At 35.9% G+C, this 15218-nt stretch overlaps 1 protein-coding gene across 3 annotated transcripts; it reads right to left on the reverse strand.

The window, feature by feature from the left end:
• Positions 1–1328: 1328 nt before the first annotated feature.
• Positions 1329–14629, reverse strand: LOC147861998 (NAD(P)-linked oxidoreductase superfamily protein). Of its 3 annotated transcripts, none has more exons than XM_087322818.1 (9): positions 14383–14629; positions 12748–12843; positions 12118–12201; positions 11703–11863; positions 4075–4192; positions 2584–2719; positions 2303–2481; positions 1985–2220; positions 1329–1642 (listed from the first exon to the last, which is right to left on the reverse strand). In XM_087322818.1, coding segments are annotated over exons 1-9 (1206 nt in total). In that variant the 5' UTR covers positions 14578–14629; the 3' UTR covers positions 1329–1641. The 3 variants fall into 3 exon arrangements, with proteins under 3 accessions (XP_087178944.1, XP_087178943.1, XP_087178947.1); XM_087322817.1 differs by having other exon boundaries at positions 1329–1667; XM_087322821.1 differs by lacking the exon at positions 14383–14629 and having other exon boundaries at positions 1329–1667; positions 12118–12214.
• Between the last annotated feature and the right edge of the window lie 589 nt (positions 14630–15218).

Below are 15218 nucleotides of genomic sequence, written 5' to 3' on the forward strand. Positions count from 1 at the left end.
GTTATACTAATGATTTTTGAGGAACTTTCACTATTATCATCACCAAGAAATGTGACAAATACTACCATGTCATAACTATTATTTAATTATGATAGATGATGCCTGTATAGAAGTGGAATGGTGTATTGAGGCCCAATGCATTTTGTAACTACTCATAAAATTGGTTTCTTGATCTGCTTAGAGTACAGATGATCTATTCAAAATGCCTTCATATAAATGATAGGGTAAGTAACCTTCCATCTTGCAATCACCTAAACCTTATGTAATTTTCATCCGTAGATTATCTTGTCCCCAAACAATCAAATATAGACAAAATGTTCAAAATGATCAAACACAAACAATATCTCAAGTGCAAAGTGGACTGAGAGCATGGACAAGAGGATGTTGCAAATACAAGTGGAGGGGAAACAACAATAGTAAGAGATTAGAAATTTACTTAATTACTCATTTAATTAAGTAGATCCATGTAGATAGCTATTACAAAGTTCTTTTACATAAGAGGGGAAAAGTGACAAAGCTTCTAATATACATTACCTTACATGTCATTCATTTCTAGATTAGTTTAAATTAATGCGATGAGTTTAAATCTAAAAATGATCAATTTGATATTTCAAAACCCACTATTTATGTTACAGACCAACTAACTAAGTTGCTTAACCCTCTTGCAAGTACATTCAAGCTTCTACTACTTAAAAAGACTTTGATTCAATTGATTATCACCATCTTGTTAGGATGGATACTAATTTGCTTCTTGTAATTTCCTCACGCAGCTAACAATTGGCAACAGTTTGGTTCAGTCCAAGAGGGCCCAAACCAAACCGTTTAATTTTTTTGAAACGTGGAACTGAACCAAACCGAACCATTAAAAAAAATCAAACCGTTAAGCCATTAATCCGGTAAAACCGGGGTTTTGTGGTTCGGTTTCAATTTTTAGCTTAGGTCAAAGTTTAAAATTTTTAAAATTTAAAATATTTCATTATTTAAATCTTTTAAATTTTAAAGATTTTCCTAAAATGTGAGAATAAAGCATGAAAATGAAAAGATTGTTTAAAAACTTTTTTTTTTTTAATTTCAAAATTTTAAAAAAAATAATAAACCATTAAGCCACAATTTCGCGGTTAGGTTCGGTTCAAACCGAACCATTGCCTATTGTTACACACAACTAGGACTTTTCTTTTATTCTTCTTGTCCAACTAGCTTTAATTCCACAACATGTTCATGTGAGTTGTGTCCAACATTATGTCAACAATGGCACAAGAATTGTACAACAAATTAGACTGGCAATGAACAGCTATATTATCACCTTTCAACGAAGAGAAAGCATACAAGAAAAAATCAAGTCCAAGTTATCAAAGAATATGAAACAGTGTACAATGAATTCATGCTTAAATATAGCTCTCCTAAATAAGAGATGGCGATCTACTATGGCACACTGCTCTTATACACCATTTGGATTGACATGAAACCAGAGCATAAAGTTATCTGTAGAATTAATAAAATTGACACTCTTGTTACCTCTACAATTCCTTATGAACAGGACTCTAATTCCAGATGTGAGGGCATCTCTGATGAGTAGAGAATTACCATTCAATGGCGCACCATTTCCAACATCTCCGTCCTCTGGTACTGTGTCTTGGACAGTCTGAAGAAGATCATGAGTGTCCATTCTGGTTATGTATTAATGCAACCTTTTATTGAGCGGAAAAAGAGAAACATAGTATCCTCACATGTCCAGTAATAAATCAAAAATACAGTAATGCATGTAATCAATCACAATGATGATGGTCGAAATGTGTGATCCTATATGACATATGATGAAGAAACATTATATATGTAGGCTTGTAGCAGTAAGTCTACCTCCATCCTCAAGTCATGGTGGCATGCATGAAATAGGGCACATCACTCTGTATATCAGAAAACGCAACAATTTTCTCCAAGATGCAAGATTTAAAAATGAACTGGTGTCCCGTTCAGAATGACTTACTAGTTATATGTCGGATCTCTGTATTTATTGAAGATTTCATTGATCCCAGATACAATTTCAGCAGAAAGTGGCCTTTCTACTGTATATGCAGACAAATCTTCTTTGAGTTGCTCAATTGTTGTTGCACCAATGATTGAACTTGTAACAAAAGGTTGGTCCCTAACAAAAGCTAAAGCGAGCTGTGCTGGAGTCAAACCATGTCGTTGGGCCAAGTCCATGTACTTCTTTGTCGCCTCCTGTATACATATTTCAGCTTAAGAATTCCCCAATGACCAAAAGACAAGATAATAGGATGGATTTTATATTATGAGAGCTTACAAATGCCAAGGACTTCAAGTACCGGTTCATATAGCCTGGAAAGAGGTTGAGTCTACCATTCTTTGCTGCTTGACTGTCTGGATCACAGTATTTTCCACTAAGTACACCCCCAGCCAGTGGAGAATATGCTAGAAGGCCCACATTGCAATTTTGAGGAATGCACACCTCCACCAAGTTTACTGTTTGAAAATCAACACAATACAGAAAATTTCATATCCATGTATAACTCCGTAGTTGGCAACAGCACATATTCTAAGTAATAATCAAACAAGAAAGTCTACCTTCAAATGGACAGCGTACTAAGAGGCTGTAGCTGTTCTGTATACTGATAATTTTAGGTAATCCCATTGTTTTTGCCAAATGTACAAACTCCATAACACCAAATGATGTTTCATTTGAAACACCAATATAACGAACCTGATGCAATGCCATTAATCTCCACCAAATAATTGAGATCAGTTTTAAGAAATTAAAAAACACTTATTATCAGATTGTACATCTTATGTTAAAGGTTGGAGATCGGGTTTCTACTAGTGTTATAACTCGTATTAGCTGTCAGATTCTTATTTAGGTACAGCTTAGCCAGCATCAATTCTAGCTGTGCTCAAGCGTTTGTAACTACGAAAGGAACCAATCTGCTCATTTACGAGGACTCAATCTTGAACCTATCATCCAAAGGCCAATGGAGTGCAAACTGAATTTGGATAGGAAGCTCAGTGATATATGGTATCACTATAATGGTCGGGAAATTCTCCCTATAATGGTATCACTAAAATGGTATAACTATAATGGTTAGAATTCTGCCATTCACAAGTTTTAGCTAGCATCCAAATGCCTAAATATATAGTTACCTAAGATTTGGTACCGCACCAGCAAATAACACTGAATCTAACTATTCAGTGAACAACAGGTTGACATGGTCTATACTCCATCTAATTTGGTAGAGGGAATCAATAATAAGGTGAGGCAGAAAGGAGCAAAATGAATTAGAAGCACAAATTTGTTAATAAATCAAGAGAAAAGCATTTTGCATAAGAAATTTAAAAGAAGTGAGAAGAGTCTTGGTAGAAGAAGGGAAGAAGGGAGGTCTATTTTTCGTTTAGAGTCATAGAAAGAAAAAAAGGTCTATGTAATTGAGTTTTTAGTTAGGGTCTAAGAAGCTTGTATTGTTCTCCTAATGGTATAATATAACATTCCTTTCGCTTCCTCTTCTCTTCTCTATCTTTTCTCGATCTCACTTCATCATTTACATTCTAGTCTTCCTCACCCATCCCCAAATGGCTAAGAATACCCTCTTATTTATAGGTTTTTGGCTGCGTTATTCTTGCTTTCTTTTCTTTGCCTTTGAAATATCCTCGAGTTTATGTGAGGTGTTTTTATATATCACTATTTCTCCTCTATAATCCCAAATTTTTCATACAAGATATTTTTGGAAAGCTCTCGTTGTTAGCTTTTCTATGAATCTTTTCTTTTGAAATTTGGATATCGAATGAAAACGTTATGATCTTTTTCTCTACCTAAATATTCATATCCACGCCTTTGCTTTTTTTCCTTTCGAAAAACGTCTCTAACTTTATATCCCTTCAAGTTCCTTTCTCCTTTAATATTTGATCCTTTATATCGCACTTTATTCTTAGACATCTTAGCATCCAACGTGTTTGAAATTGTCTTTTCTTACGAACAAAAACTGACTTCACATAGAGCAAACTCTATGTCCTCTCATTCTTAAGTCAATAATGAAAACATACCATAAGGAGAAGATTAGGGACTACCTTTCCTTCTTTAATAAGGTCTTGCATAGCTTGTAACTGTTCTATAAAAGGTACCGCATCTCTCCACTTTGATAAATCATAGAAGTACTCCCCAAACAAAGGAACATAACGATCTGGCCTGCACAAACATAGGACGCAGACATTCATAGTACCTAATTATATATCATACTCAACAATCTCAAATTAACTCCTAAAAAAATAAATGCAAATCCAATGTACAATGGTTGTGTGCAGAGAGGCACAATGCAGACAAAAGGATTCCCTAAGAAAGCTTTTTATCTATCATATATGAGATCAGCTATAAGAAATACAGATATGATATTACCGAAGTATGAACCAGACTACAGGTACAAAGAACTAATAATCATGGAAAATTTCCAAAGATGGAAGAAAGAAATAGATATCATATAACACTTCAATGGCAGGGCCAGCAGCTCAGAAATAGAAGAATTAGAATTAGAATTAGAATTTTTTTTATCATCCATAAAGAGGCCAATTTCAACCTATGGGACCAAAGTATACATGTGTTCTTGATATGTGTCTCCTTCCTAAGAAGGGGTATTCATACATTGAAGCACAAAGTCTCTATGTGTGAATAAAGCATACACATATGAGCTCAACCTTCTAGGTGGTGGTATTCATACATTGAAGCACAAAGTTTCTATGTGTGAATAAAGTATACACATATGAGCTCAACCTTCTAGGTGGTGTCTTAAGTATGGCACTTAAGTTATCACTCCCTCTTAGTATGTCAGCATAGCTTGACTGAATTGCACTATATGTCGAGCATGTGAAGAAAGGTACAGTGCATTTCTATTGTACTAGAAGAAAGGTATATTTCAAAACTGTTGCATTTACACAAACAAGTATTTGACCTGATGAAACAATTACTGTATTTTTGCTTAAGACTTTCACATCCAAGAAAGTAAAAAAAATCGATATCATACACCACTTCAATGTGATGGCAAAGCTAGTGCTAAGAAATACAAAGAAACAGTGCCTTGCTGATGTACTATAAGAAAGTCCAATGGTAGATTTCAAAACTGCTGTATTCACTCAGAAATATTTTTATCCTGATGAAACCATTACAGCATTTTTGCTTAAGATTTTCACTGTTAAGAAAGTATTATACTAATCATATTTGTGTCACAGAGTTTTTTACATTACAAATTGTACTATTTTAGAACTTACATGGTAGCTCTAGGTAAACTTATGCATTTAATCAAACATTACATCCAAGGGAAATTAAAAAGGGTTCAATTTGTAACAAGTTGAAACAATTCATATTATTTAATCTTATATTTCAACCAATGATATTCTTTACAATCCATGTCATTTCTATCCATCATCAAACTTCAGGACTTTTCATTTCACCTCCAAAACCTTCTTTTAGAAACAAATGAAAAGAGTACATAGTTAGGTGCCTTAAATCAGAAATGGGGATTTCCAAAACACAATTCTCCCAATCTATACCCTTGTGGTAAGGACAACGTTATTCCAACTTTTCATTTCACCTCCAAAACCTTCTTTTAGAAACAAATGAAATGAGTACATAGTTAGGTGCCTTAAATCAGAAATGGGGATTTCCAAAACACAATTCTCACAATCTATACCCTTGTGGTAAGGACAACGTTATTCCAACTTTTCATTTCACCTCCAAAACCTTCTTTTAGAAACAAATGAAATGAGTACATAGTTAGGTGCCTTAAATCAGAAATGGGGATTTCCAAAACACAATTCTCACAATCTATACCCTTGTGGTAAGGACAACGATATTCCAGAAAACAATGTCATATTCCACATGAAAACGAATGTTCGGGATTAGTGAATCCTCCGTACTTACATGGGGCAGATGGACTTAATCAACAATACACTTGACACCACGATGGAGTGGATTTGGACCTCCACCCAAGCCAGTTACCTCCCCCTTCAACATCTTACCTTGTGTAAAACCTCCCAGCAACAGAAGAGTTACGATTCCAACATACCATGCAGTGGACTATATGGCTTTGAATTAGGCAATTGTTGATAGGCTGACCACGGCAAGTACTGTTACAAGCACGACCATATAATATCTCGTGGTAAGATTATACCATAGTATTCTATACACGTGGATAAGGTGTGAGGGTTAACCAAGAGTGTAAAGAAGGGAGGATTACTTTTAATCCTAGGGATTGAGACAACCCATTAAGGCCAAGTGTAAACTTACCTAGGGGCATTAGGTCTAGCTATAAATATGAGGGCTAGCTACCCTCATTTGATACATGATCGACTATGTCGAGACTCTACTCTTGTGGTGATCAACTCTTGTAGCAAGCACGCCAGTACCACGTACGACTCGATGCCATGGCGGTGGCATGGGATTCCTTCGGTCGGGGGTGATCAGGTGGATTGGCACCCTTCTTTCTCTCTCCTCTATTTTCTTATCTTATATTTTCTTATCATACGCTTACATTAGGATTAAGCTCCAACAGTTGGTATCCGAGCATTTTTTCTAATGTTTTCTTTGTTGATTTATTTTGTTTTGGATGGTGATCGATCGATATTCGTTCAAGATGATCTAGACAACTTAACAAAGAAACTTCACTACTTCCTTTCTTTCTTTTTTCTATTCTTTCTTCTCCCATTCTAACCATGTTTTAGTCGATATATAATAATTTCAATCATTAAAATATGTTGTAGTGGTAATTGTTTGATTGTATAAAACGTATATATGTATGCGTATGAGGTCAATACCTCAATTGCCATGTATTTGATATACAATTTGTGTCATATGCGTAAGAGGTCAATACCTCGATTGCATATTATGTTCACTTACATATGTTACGTATGTGTATGAGGTCAATACCTCAATTGTTATATATTGGATATGCAATCAATGTCGTACACGTAAAAGGTCGATACCTCGATATCGTATTACATTCACTCTTGTTTTTTATGGATGTCGTGTTTGCTTAGAGGCTATATGCCTCAATTACGTATCTCGTTTACATCATTGATTGGTTTATGTTTGGTTAATGATTCTTTTATATATACAAATGTGATTACATGCATTCGTATGTGATCGTATACATGTCATAGACATATAGTGTATATATTAGTTATTTGTTACAAGATATTACTTGATCGATGGTTGTCTTTTGGAGTAAGGATCTTGGTGGCTGTCCTCACATTTTTGTGAGAATGGTGTAGTCACCATCCTTTTTTAACAAATTTATTTTGTTGTTATCCATGTTATCCCCGTTGGTCACCTCGATTTCGTGATATATAACAAAACAAGATTAGCCACAATCATATTGTGTGTGTAAGGGCTTGATCCACTTCATAAAGGTCAAAACACAGAAGTCTACAAAACCTATTACATAAATACTACACTTGATCTCGCCTTTAAGGAACTCAAGGAGCAAGTGTGCAAGGCTCTTTCGCTTCTTTTACCAGATCCTTCCCTTTTTAGGTTGAAACCAACGCAAGTGATTATGCTATAGTTGTTGTCCTATATCAAGATAGTAAACCAATAGCATTTGAGAGTAAGAAACTTGATTTTGTTCAATGTCGATATACGTGCAATAAAAAGAATTATTTACAATTATCCATGCACTAAAGTCATGGCACCATTATCTTTATAGCAAATCGTTTTGTGGTAACTACAGACCACAAGTCCTTGAAATATTTTTGTGACCAACAAGACCTTAAGGGTCTTAAGGCACAATGGGCAAATCTCATCCAGGACTTAGATTTTCCCATACGATATCATAAAGGTTCCATGAACACTGTCGTTGATGCACTTAGTTAACACACTTAGCTTCACTGAAATAACATTAGATCTAAATGATCACCTTCGAGAAATGTATCCTGATGACAGTTATTTTACAAAATACTGAGCAAGAGTTGAGTTTGGAACAAACACCACCACACCCTTGACGGAATCCTTCCACATTGCTAACCCTTGAAGGTTTGTGTTCCAGATTTGCTTGAGGTCAAAAAGAGAACTCTTTTTTAATGCCATGATGCACCTTCAATAGGGCACCTTAAAATACATCGTACAGTTGTTCTCATCTCCACTCAATTCTATTGCTTAAGATGTGTCCTGACATACATAGCTATGTGACTAAATGTCACCCATGTCAGGTTAACGAAGACAATCGGCTTAAAAGTCGTTGGACTTTTATATCCCTAAGAAATTCCTAACAATAAGTGAGAAAGTATATCCATGGATTTTATTATTAGCCTTCCTCGCACCCAAAAAAGTCATGATACCATCTAGGTTGTGGTTGATAGGCTAACTAAAATGGCCAAATTTATTGTTACTAAAACCACGGTAACCGCTCCTGAATTGGCTTACCAATTTGTTGATGAGTTATTTCGTTTTTATAGGTTACCAATGGATATCGTGAGTGATCGAGGTCCAAACTTTACTAGCAACTTCTGGATGCAAGCCTTTAAGAAGTTAGAAACTACATTGAACATGAGCTCCACAAATCATCCTCAATCAGATGGACAAACATAATGAGTAAATCAAATTATTGAAGACATACTTTGAGCATACGTTGGTGCAAAACCAACAAAATGGGAATGTTATCTCCCAATTTTAGAGTTTGTTTATTACAACTCCAAACATACATCGACGGGATATAGTCCTTTTATGTTGATGTATGATTTTCAACCACGAGCCCCGATTGATGTTAATATATACATCATGATGAGTTGCGAAGTACACAAAACTTTCTTCGGATATACAAGATATGTTGCATATTGCACAAAATAATACAAAAACAGCTCAAGATAGAGCACGTTTTTATGCCAACCATTATAGGCAACCTCGGGTATTCAATTCAAGATAGAAGGTAATTCTACATGTGTCTCACAATTCTAAAACATTGTCTATAGGTAAGTGTGTTAAGTTAGCACCATGGTTTTGTGGACCTTTCATAGTTCTCAAACGCATTGGTTCATCAACCTATTGTCTCACTCGTCCTGATAGTGTCAAAATCCATGTAGTTTTTCATGTAAGTTGTCTAAAAGAACTGCTTGGTTCTGATGACAATACAATCACAACTAAAACTCTAGTTACTCCTAAAGCTTTGGCTTCTAAACCACATGTACCAAAGAGAACTCTCGATAACAAAATTTACGTTCTAAAATAATTCAAGAAATTAAAATTAAGTCTATAAGAGATGCTACATGGGAACAAAAAAATACTCTTAAAACTAACTTCCCTAACTTTCCATTGCAAGAGTGCAATGTTTTAAAGAGTATGTTACAAGCATGACCATATAATATCCCGTGGTACGATTGTACCGAAGTATTCTATACACGTGAATAAAGAGTGAGGGTTAACTGAGAGAGTGTAAAGAAAGGAGGATAACTTTTAATCCTAGGGATTGAGACAACCCATTAAGGCCAAGTGTGAACTTGCCTGGGGGCCTTAGGTCTAACTATAAATATGAGGGCTAGCTACCCTCATTTGATACACGATCGACTACATCAAGACTCTGCTCTTGTGGCAATCAACTCTTATAGCAAGCGCACCAGTACCAAGTACGACTCAATGTCACGACGATGGTATGGGACGTCGATCACGGCTCGAGTCCATCTCGATCCCTTCGCTCGGGGGTGATCGGGTGGATCGACACCCATCTTTCTCTCCCTTCTCTATTTTCTTGTCTTATATTTCCTCATCATACGCTTACATTAAGATTAAGCTCTAACAAGTACAATGTGGCATTTCTGTCTCCAATCTTAAAAACCTCTGTCAGTACACAACATGCTTGCCAAGACAATGACCACAATGCACCAGGTCAAAGCAAAAGGCCCCATCACCAAGACATTATCAATTGGCAATGGTGTACGCACTCTACCATATCACCCTGCACCAGCGCAGTATCAACAATGTGTCAGCCGCTTGAAAGTATCCACTGCCACAGCAACTTCTGGTGGCTACATATTCACATAAGACGTTCCCATTAACATGTGGTGCATCAAGCTTACAAGCATTGTAGCCTTTACAAGGAGCATCAGCGATGTCCTAGTCTGACACCCGCTATTTCAGCAGCTCTTAAAGGAGTGATGAAGTGATCTAATGTAGGCCGAGATGGGAGCAATCCCAAGAACAAGAGAGATTTGGTGAGATTTTTAGTCTCCATGATTGCTTGCATGGTATGGAGCATTGCATCAATGCCTTGTGATATAATTTAGGCAGCGATGGGAGCAGCCCAATGCCCAAGGAACTATTCCAATCAGTTATATTTGATAGCTTCCAAAGCAAAGATACTTAAATTGGTAATTAATATCATCAAAAGTGGCAGAGCAAGGAGATATTCGTTGTAGATATGATGAAATCAAGAATGATTGAATCTACCCTTGTTCCAATATAGCTTGGATCGTTCATGCTTGGACATAACCAAAGTGGAAATTAATAGTGACCCAAATTGATATCATTATATTAGATCATGAAAGAATGTAGATTAGCCCCACAACACTTCTAGATAGGAAGATGGCCCATTTATAAGGCTTGCTTTCACACACATAGCACAATGGAATTGTCATTATGGCTTCTTATTGGGAAACACATCTCTCATTCACATTGCAATGTGATTGGACAAATCATGATCTTCTCACATTACTTAGAGATAGATTGCAAATATGTGCACGTATCTATATGTAGGAAGGGATCTACCAATTGTGACATCAGGATGTTGAATCATAGGAACACAATCATTGTACTATTTTTTATCAAATAAGCGGGAGATACCACTGCCTCTTCGAGCACGGAATGAAATATGAAAACAGATGATGCCTAGGATTGTTCTTGTTAAAAGTCAAGAGACATGGAGAGCAATTGTTCAAGGACCAACAATACAACCACAACAGCTCATCAGCAAAGAGTTATCATAACTTTCTTTAGCTCCATTCCTCATCAAACAAGTTAATCAATGGTCATACAAGTAGAGTCTTGACCACAACATCCAAAGGGGGTTATGATAGATTGGGCAATAGAAATTTGTCATGCACATAGGTCATGACCAAAAGGACCACGAAACCATCACCTTCTTTATCGACAAACAAAGGTAAATATCACTCAACACCAAACATTTTTCCCTTTCTTCGAATACTTCTCCATATTGAATCAGCTCATGTTAGAGGTCTTTCAAAAACAGAAGTTTCAGCCCATCTAAACTGGAAATGTTAACATGTTTAGCGAATGTCTAATGTCATTATTTGGTATCTTAGGCAGTTTTACACTTTTAGCTATATTTATTTTGGATTGTTATATAATCTCTCATTCAATCTCATATGCCATTTGAGCCTCTTAAAAGAGGAGATTTTATAGCTAGCTTTCACATTATTTTGTATATTCTTTGTTATTATAAACAAGAATAGATCCCTAATACAACATATGAAAGCTCAAGATTTCCTCCCAACTAACAATCCCCAATTCCAAGACCTATTAGCTAGACTGGAGGAGTAAATGTATACCATAAAACATTTAGCATAAATCTATCAATTACCTTGGGTTAGAGATATGCACATAAAATTATTCTTTGATTGCTAGTTTGAAGAGTTCTTCCCAAGCATACAAAATAAGAAATTCATTCAATCAACAAATCAAAGGTCTAAACAAAATATACCAATGAATTTGAAGTAGATCAATATAATCAGTGCCCAAGCGCTTTAAGCTTCTTTCCACGCTCTCCTTGATATTGGCAGCATTCACACGTATACCATTAGGATTAGCACGCAAACTAGTTTCACGCGTAGAATAGCCTGAAACTTTTGTTGCAACTATCACCTAAAACCTCCACAGGTCAGTAGTTAAATAAGTTACTCTTTCTAAAACATTGAAATGAATTAGCTTGTTAAACAACATTGTGAGGCGGAAAAGTGTAGATTCTTAAACAATAGGTCATGCATTAAGAGTAAAAATCCACAGCTTTGATAGCATATATAAGTATTCCCATTTGAAACCTGAGTTTAATTGAAATATTGTAGCCTAAACTGTATCTTCTATTACTTCAAGTTCGAGACACTTAAACTTAAACAGACCTTATCTCTTTGTCTTGTTTTCAGCCATGGATTGATAATTCTATCAGTATTGCCTTCCGTCTCCTTATTGGGTGGCACAGGATACTGGAGCAAAAAACTGGCACAATCGTCAATATGACCCAACAGTATTGAAATCGGAATAGAACACTTAAACAAAACAGTCCTTCACTGCTATGTTCACAATATCAAAGAACCAAATTTTCCTGGCACAAAAGAACATTAATATTTACTTCTGCAAGTTTCTAAAATCAATTGATTACATTATCAGAAGGTATCTGGCATAGACCAATATGCCTAAAAATATCATTGCTGATGACCAAATTTCCACAAAAATGGAAAAAATGGGAACTATAAGGCCAACTTGAGAAATAGAATAGGCATATAGAAATATATCTAAATTACCACATTGAACTACGAACACAAACTCAAACATCAAAAGGAACATGAGAAATTTTGGATCTACATCATAATATGCTACCTATCCAACCCATAAACCTAGTCTATTCAAAAGATATATTCAAATCAATGTTGTGTATAGCCTTTTGAGACTACTGTCTTTTATAGTTTAAGATAGGAAATTCTACAAAAAATAAGAATAACAAAATAAATTCCACATCTTCTGCAATTTACCATTTCAGCTGTGTCGAGGATGTTGATGCCATGATCAAAAGCATAGCATAGCTGTTCATGAGCCTCTTTTTCTGTATTTTGTTTACCCCAAGTCATCTGAAATCAAAAAACAAGAATGAGAATGTGCATATGCATGTGATCTCTGACAGAATAGACGTTCATTCATTTTATACGAATGCATCAGGAACATACATAAATAAGTAAAAAATGCAGTTAAAAGGACATCAAAAAGTCCCTTCCAAAGGACAGCAGAGACGTTTCCACTTTCGATATTCATGCCAAATCTTTTAAAATTAGGAAACCAAACTTTAAATCATTTATTACTCATCATTATTATGTTTTTTCATTAGAATGAGAAAATCAATAGAAGTCTGAACACTATATGTCCATATATGCATTCATATGTACATCCACATGTATAAAATGTATGTTTTGATTGTATGTGATGTCCTTAATAGCATACATACACACATCCCGTAAATACATTGCATTACTGGTGGTAAACCTTGGTGTGAGAGATAACCCTAGAAGAAAAGGTTGTAGGTCACTATCTCGATCTGCAGACTAGAAAGATTCAACGAAGAGAGTATATACATGCTCCTTAAAATCTTTGAGACATGGTAAGAATGTAGAGATCGGCCAAGTGAATGCTTAAAAGCTTGATATGTGTTGATAATAGGTTGACCATAACGGTGTTGGTTATGTATGAGATATCGCATATTCTCCAAAGGATTCAGCGCTGGAGTTATGAGATGGAAACCGTATTCAGAGCATTATAGTAGAATACTTGCCATACAATACGCATTGGAGACATACGATTCAGAGATAATGTGTGATCTGCTGTTATAAGATGGATGATTGTGAACACATTCAGAGAACCAAAGTAAAGTTTCATCATAGTGTCCACATACACGTACAGGCATATATAAGTACAACCACAGTACAGTTTCATCATCGTATCCACAAGAATATATATATATTCAGAATACAGGCAAAGATGCCTTGTTGCACAAAAGAAATGAAAGGAATCCCGTAAGGCAGCTACAATGTCATATACCGATCCCAATATCCTTCCTCTGATTATGATCAACCTATCCACCCAGACATGCATCCACATAGTAACACATTCGTACAGTTCTCCATACATACGTACATACATACATAAATCAACCATCCATAAATATACTCGCGCAGTCATCCATCCATACATGCGTACCCATACATGTACACGGATCCATCCATCCATACATACATACATACCAATACATGTCCACAGGTCTACACATGCATGCATGCATATGACACACATATAAGCACATATACATATACCAGTACGTGCATACATACATGCACATACACAAACAAATCCACATATACCATATGTACATACCATACAGCCATACCGTACATACAAGAGTCAAGAACAAGACACACACACATAGTCATCTATCCATACACCCCATACATACCTAACTACACATACACACATGTAAATATAATTACATAATCATAGACATCATATCTATACATACATACCTACCTATACAAACACAAGGATGAAAAGAAACACATACGGACACAGAGATATGTACTTACTATACGAAAAAGAAACATAGTATGAGGAAGACAACATACCGTGCCAAGAGTGATCTCGCTAATCAAGAGGTCAGAGTCTCCAAGGCGATTGTATTTTAGAGCAGTATGACGAGGAGGTGCAGAAGTCATTGCCCTGACGATAGTTTTTGAAGTAGAGGAGGAGGAACAGAGACGAGAGGAACGGCGAGGAAGAGGAGAGGATGCAATGCGCCATGGGCACACAGAAGAAACCATGGTGGTGATGGATGAAGAATATGCACCTCTCTCTCTCTCTCTCTCTCTCTCTCTCTCTCTCTCTCTCTCTCTCTCTGTGTCGCCGCTATAAGTAAGTAAGAAGCGAAGTTGTATGTATGTATGTATGTATCACGAAAATATTTTGGTCCACACCCTCGTCGCAAGTTCGATTTTTAGATTTGATCCGTAAGTTTTTCTTTTGTTGTTTTTCATATACATACAGAAGTGGTTTGTTTAATGTTAATAGGAAAAGTTTGTTTTCTTATGCAAAAATGTTCACTAGTTAACATCGTTAAGGACGAACATAATTGTGGGGAAAACAAACCACCACAAACACGCCAAATGATCACCTAAGACCGATTATGGTACCAACATTTCAAACTTTTGGTGGACAGACTCTCCTACCACAAAATTAGAGCTAATGACCAAGTGTTAAAAGTCTATTACTTATCAATTGACCAAATTGAAGTAAAATAAAGGTGAATAGATTGGACAGAAGAACTCATTCCCGACCATCCCCGAGCTATGATCAAGACATAGACAACTTACCACCAACGTCCCATACTGACAGATATTAGGATGACAAATACCTTGGAAGAGATAAAACGATTGTCGCATCGAAAACCTAGCCCACACCACTG

Source organism: Azolla caroliniana, unplaced genomic scaffold, assembly GCF_043228905.1.
Source record: "Azolla caroliniana isolate FFs.n. ecotype wild unplaced genomic scaffold, voAzoCaro1.0.p SCAF_7, whole genome shotgun sequence".
Classification (NCBI taxonomy): Eukaryota; Viridiplantae; Streptophyta; class Polypodiopsida; order Salviniales; family Salviniaceae; genus Azolla; species Azolla caroliniana.

Bases quoted from the DNA above. Each gene is read 5' to 3' on its own strand.
- LOC147861998 (XM_087322818.1), bottom strand. From the start codon at position 14,577: ATGGTTTCTTCTGTGTGCCCATGGCGCATTGCATCCTCTCCTCTTCCT. The intron at 11,864-12,117 runs GTCTGTTTAAGT...TGGAGGTTTTAG, and splicing joins AAACAAGACAAAGAGATAAG to GTGATAGTTGCAACAAAAGT. The intron at 2,482-2,583 runs GTAGACTTTCTT...ATTTTCAAACAG, and splicing joins AGTACGCTGTCCATTTGAAG to TAAACTTGGTGGAGGTGTGC.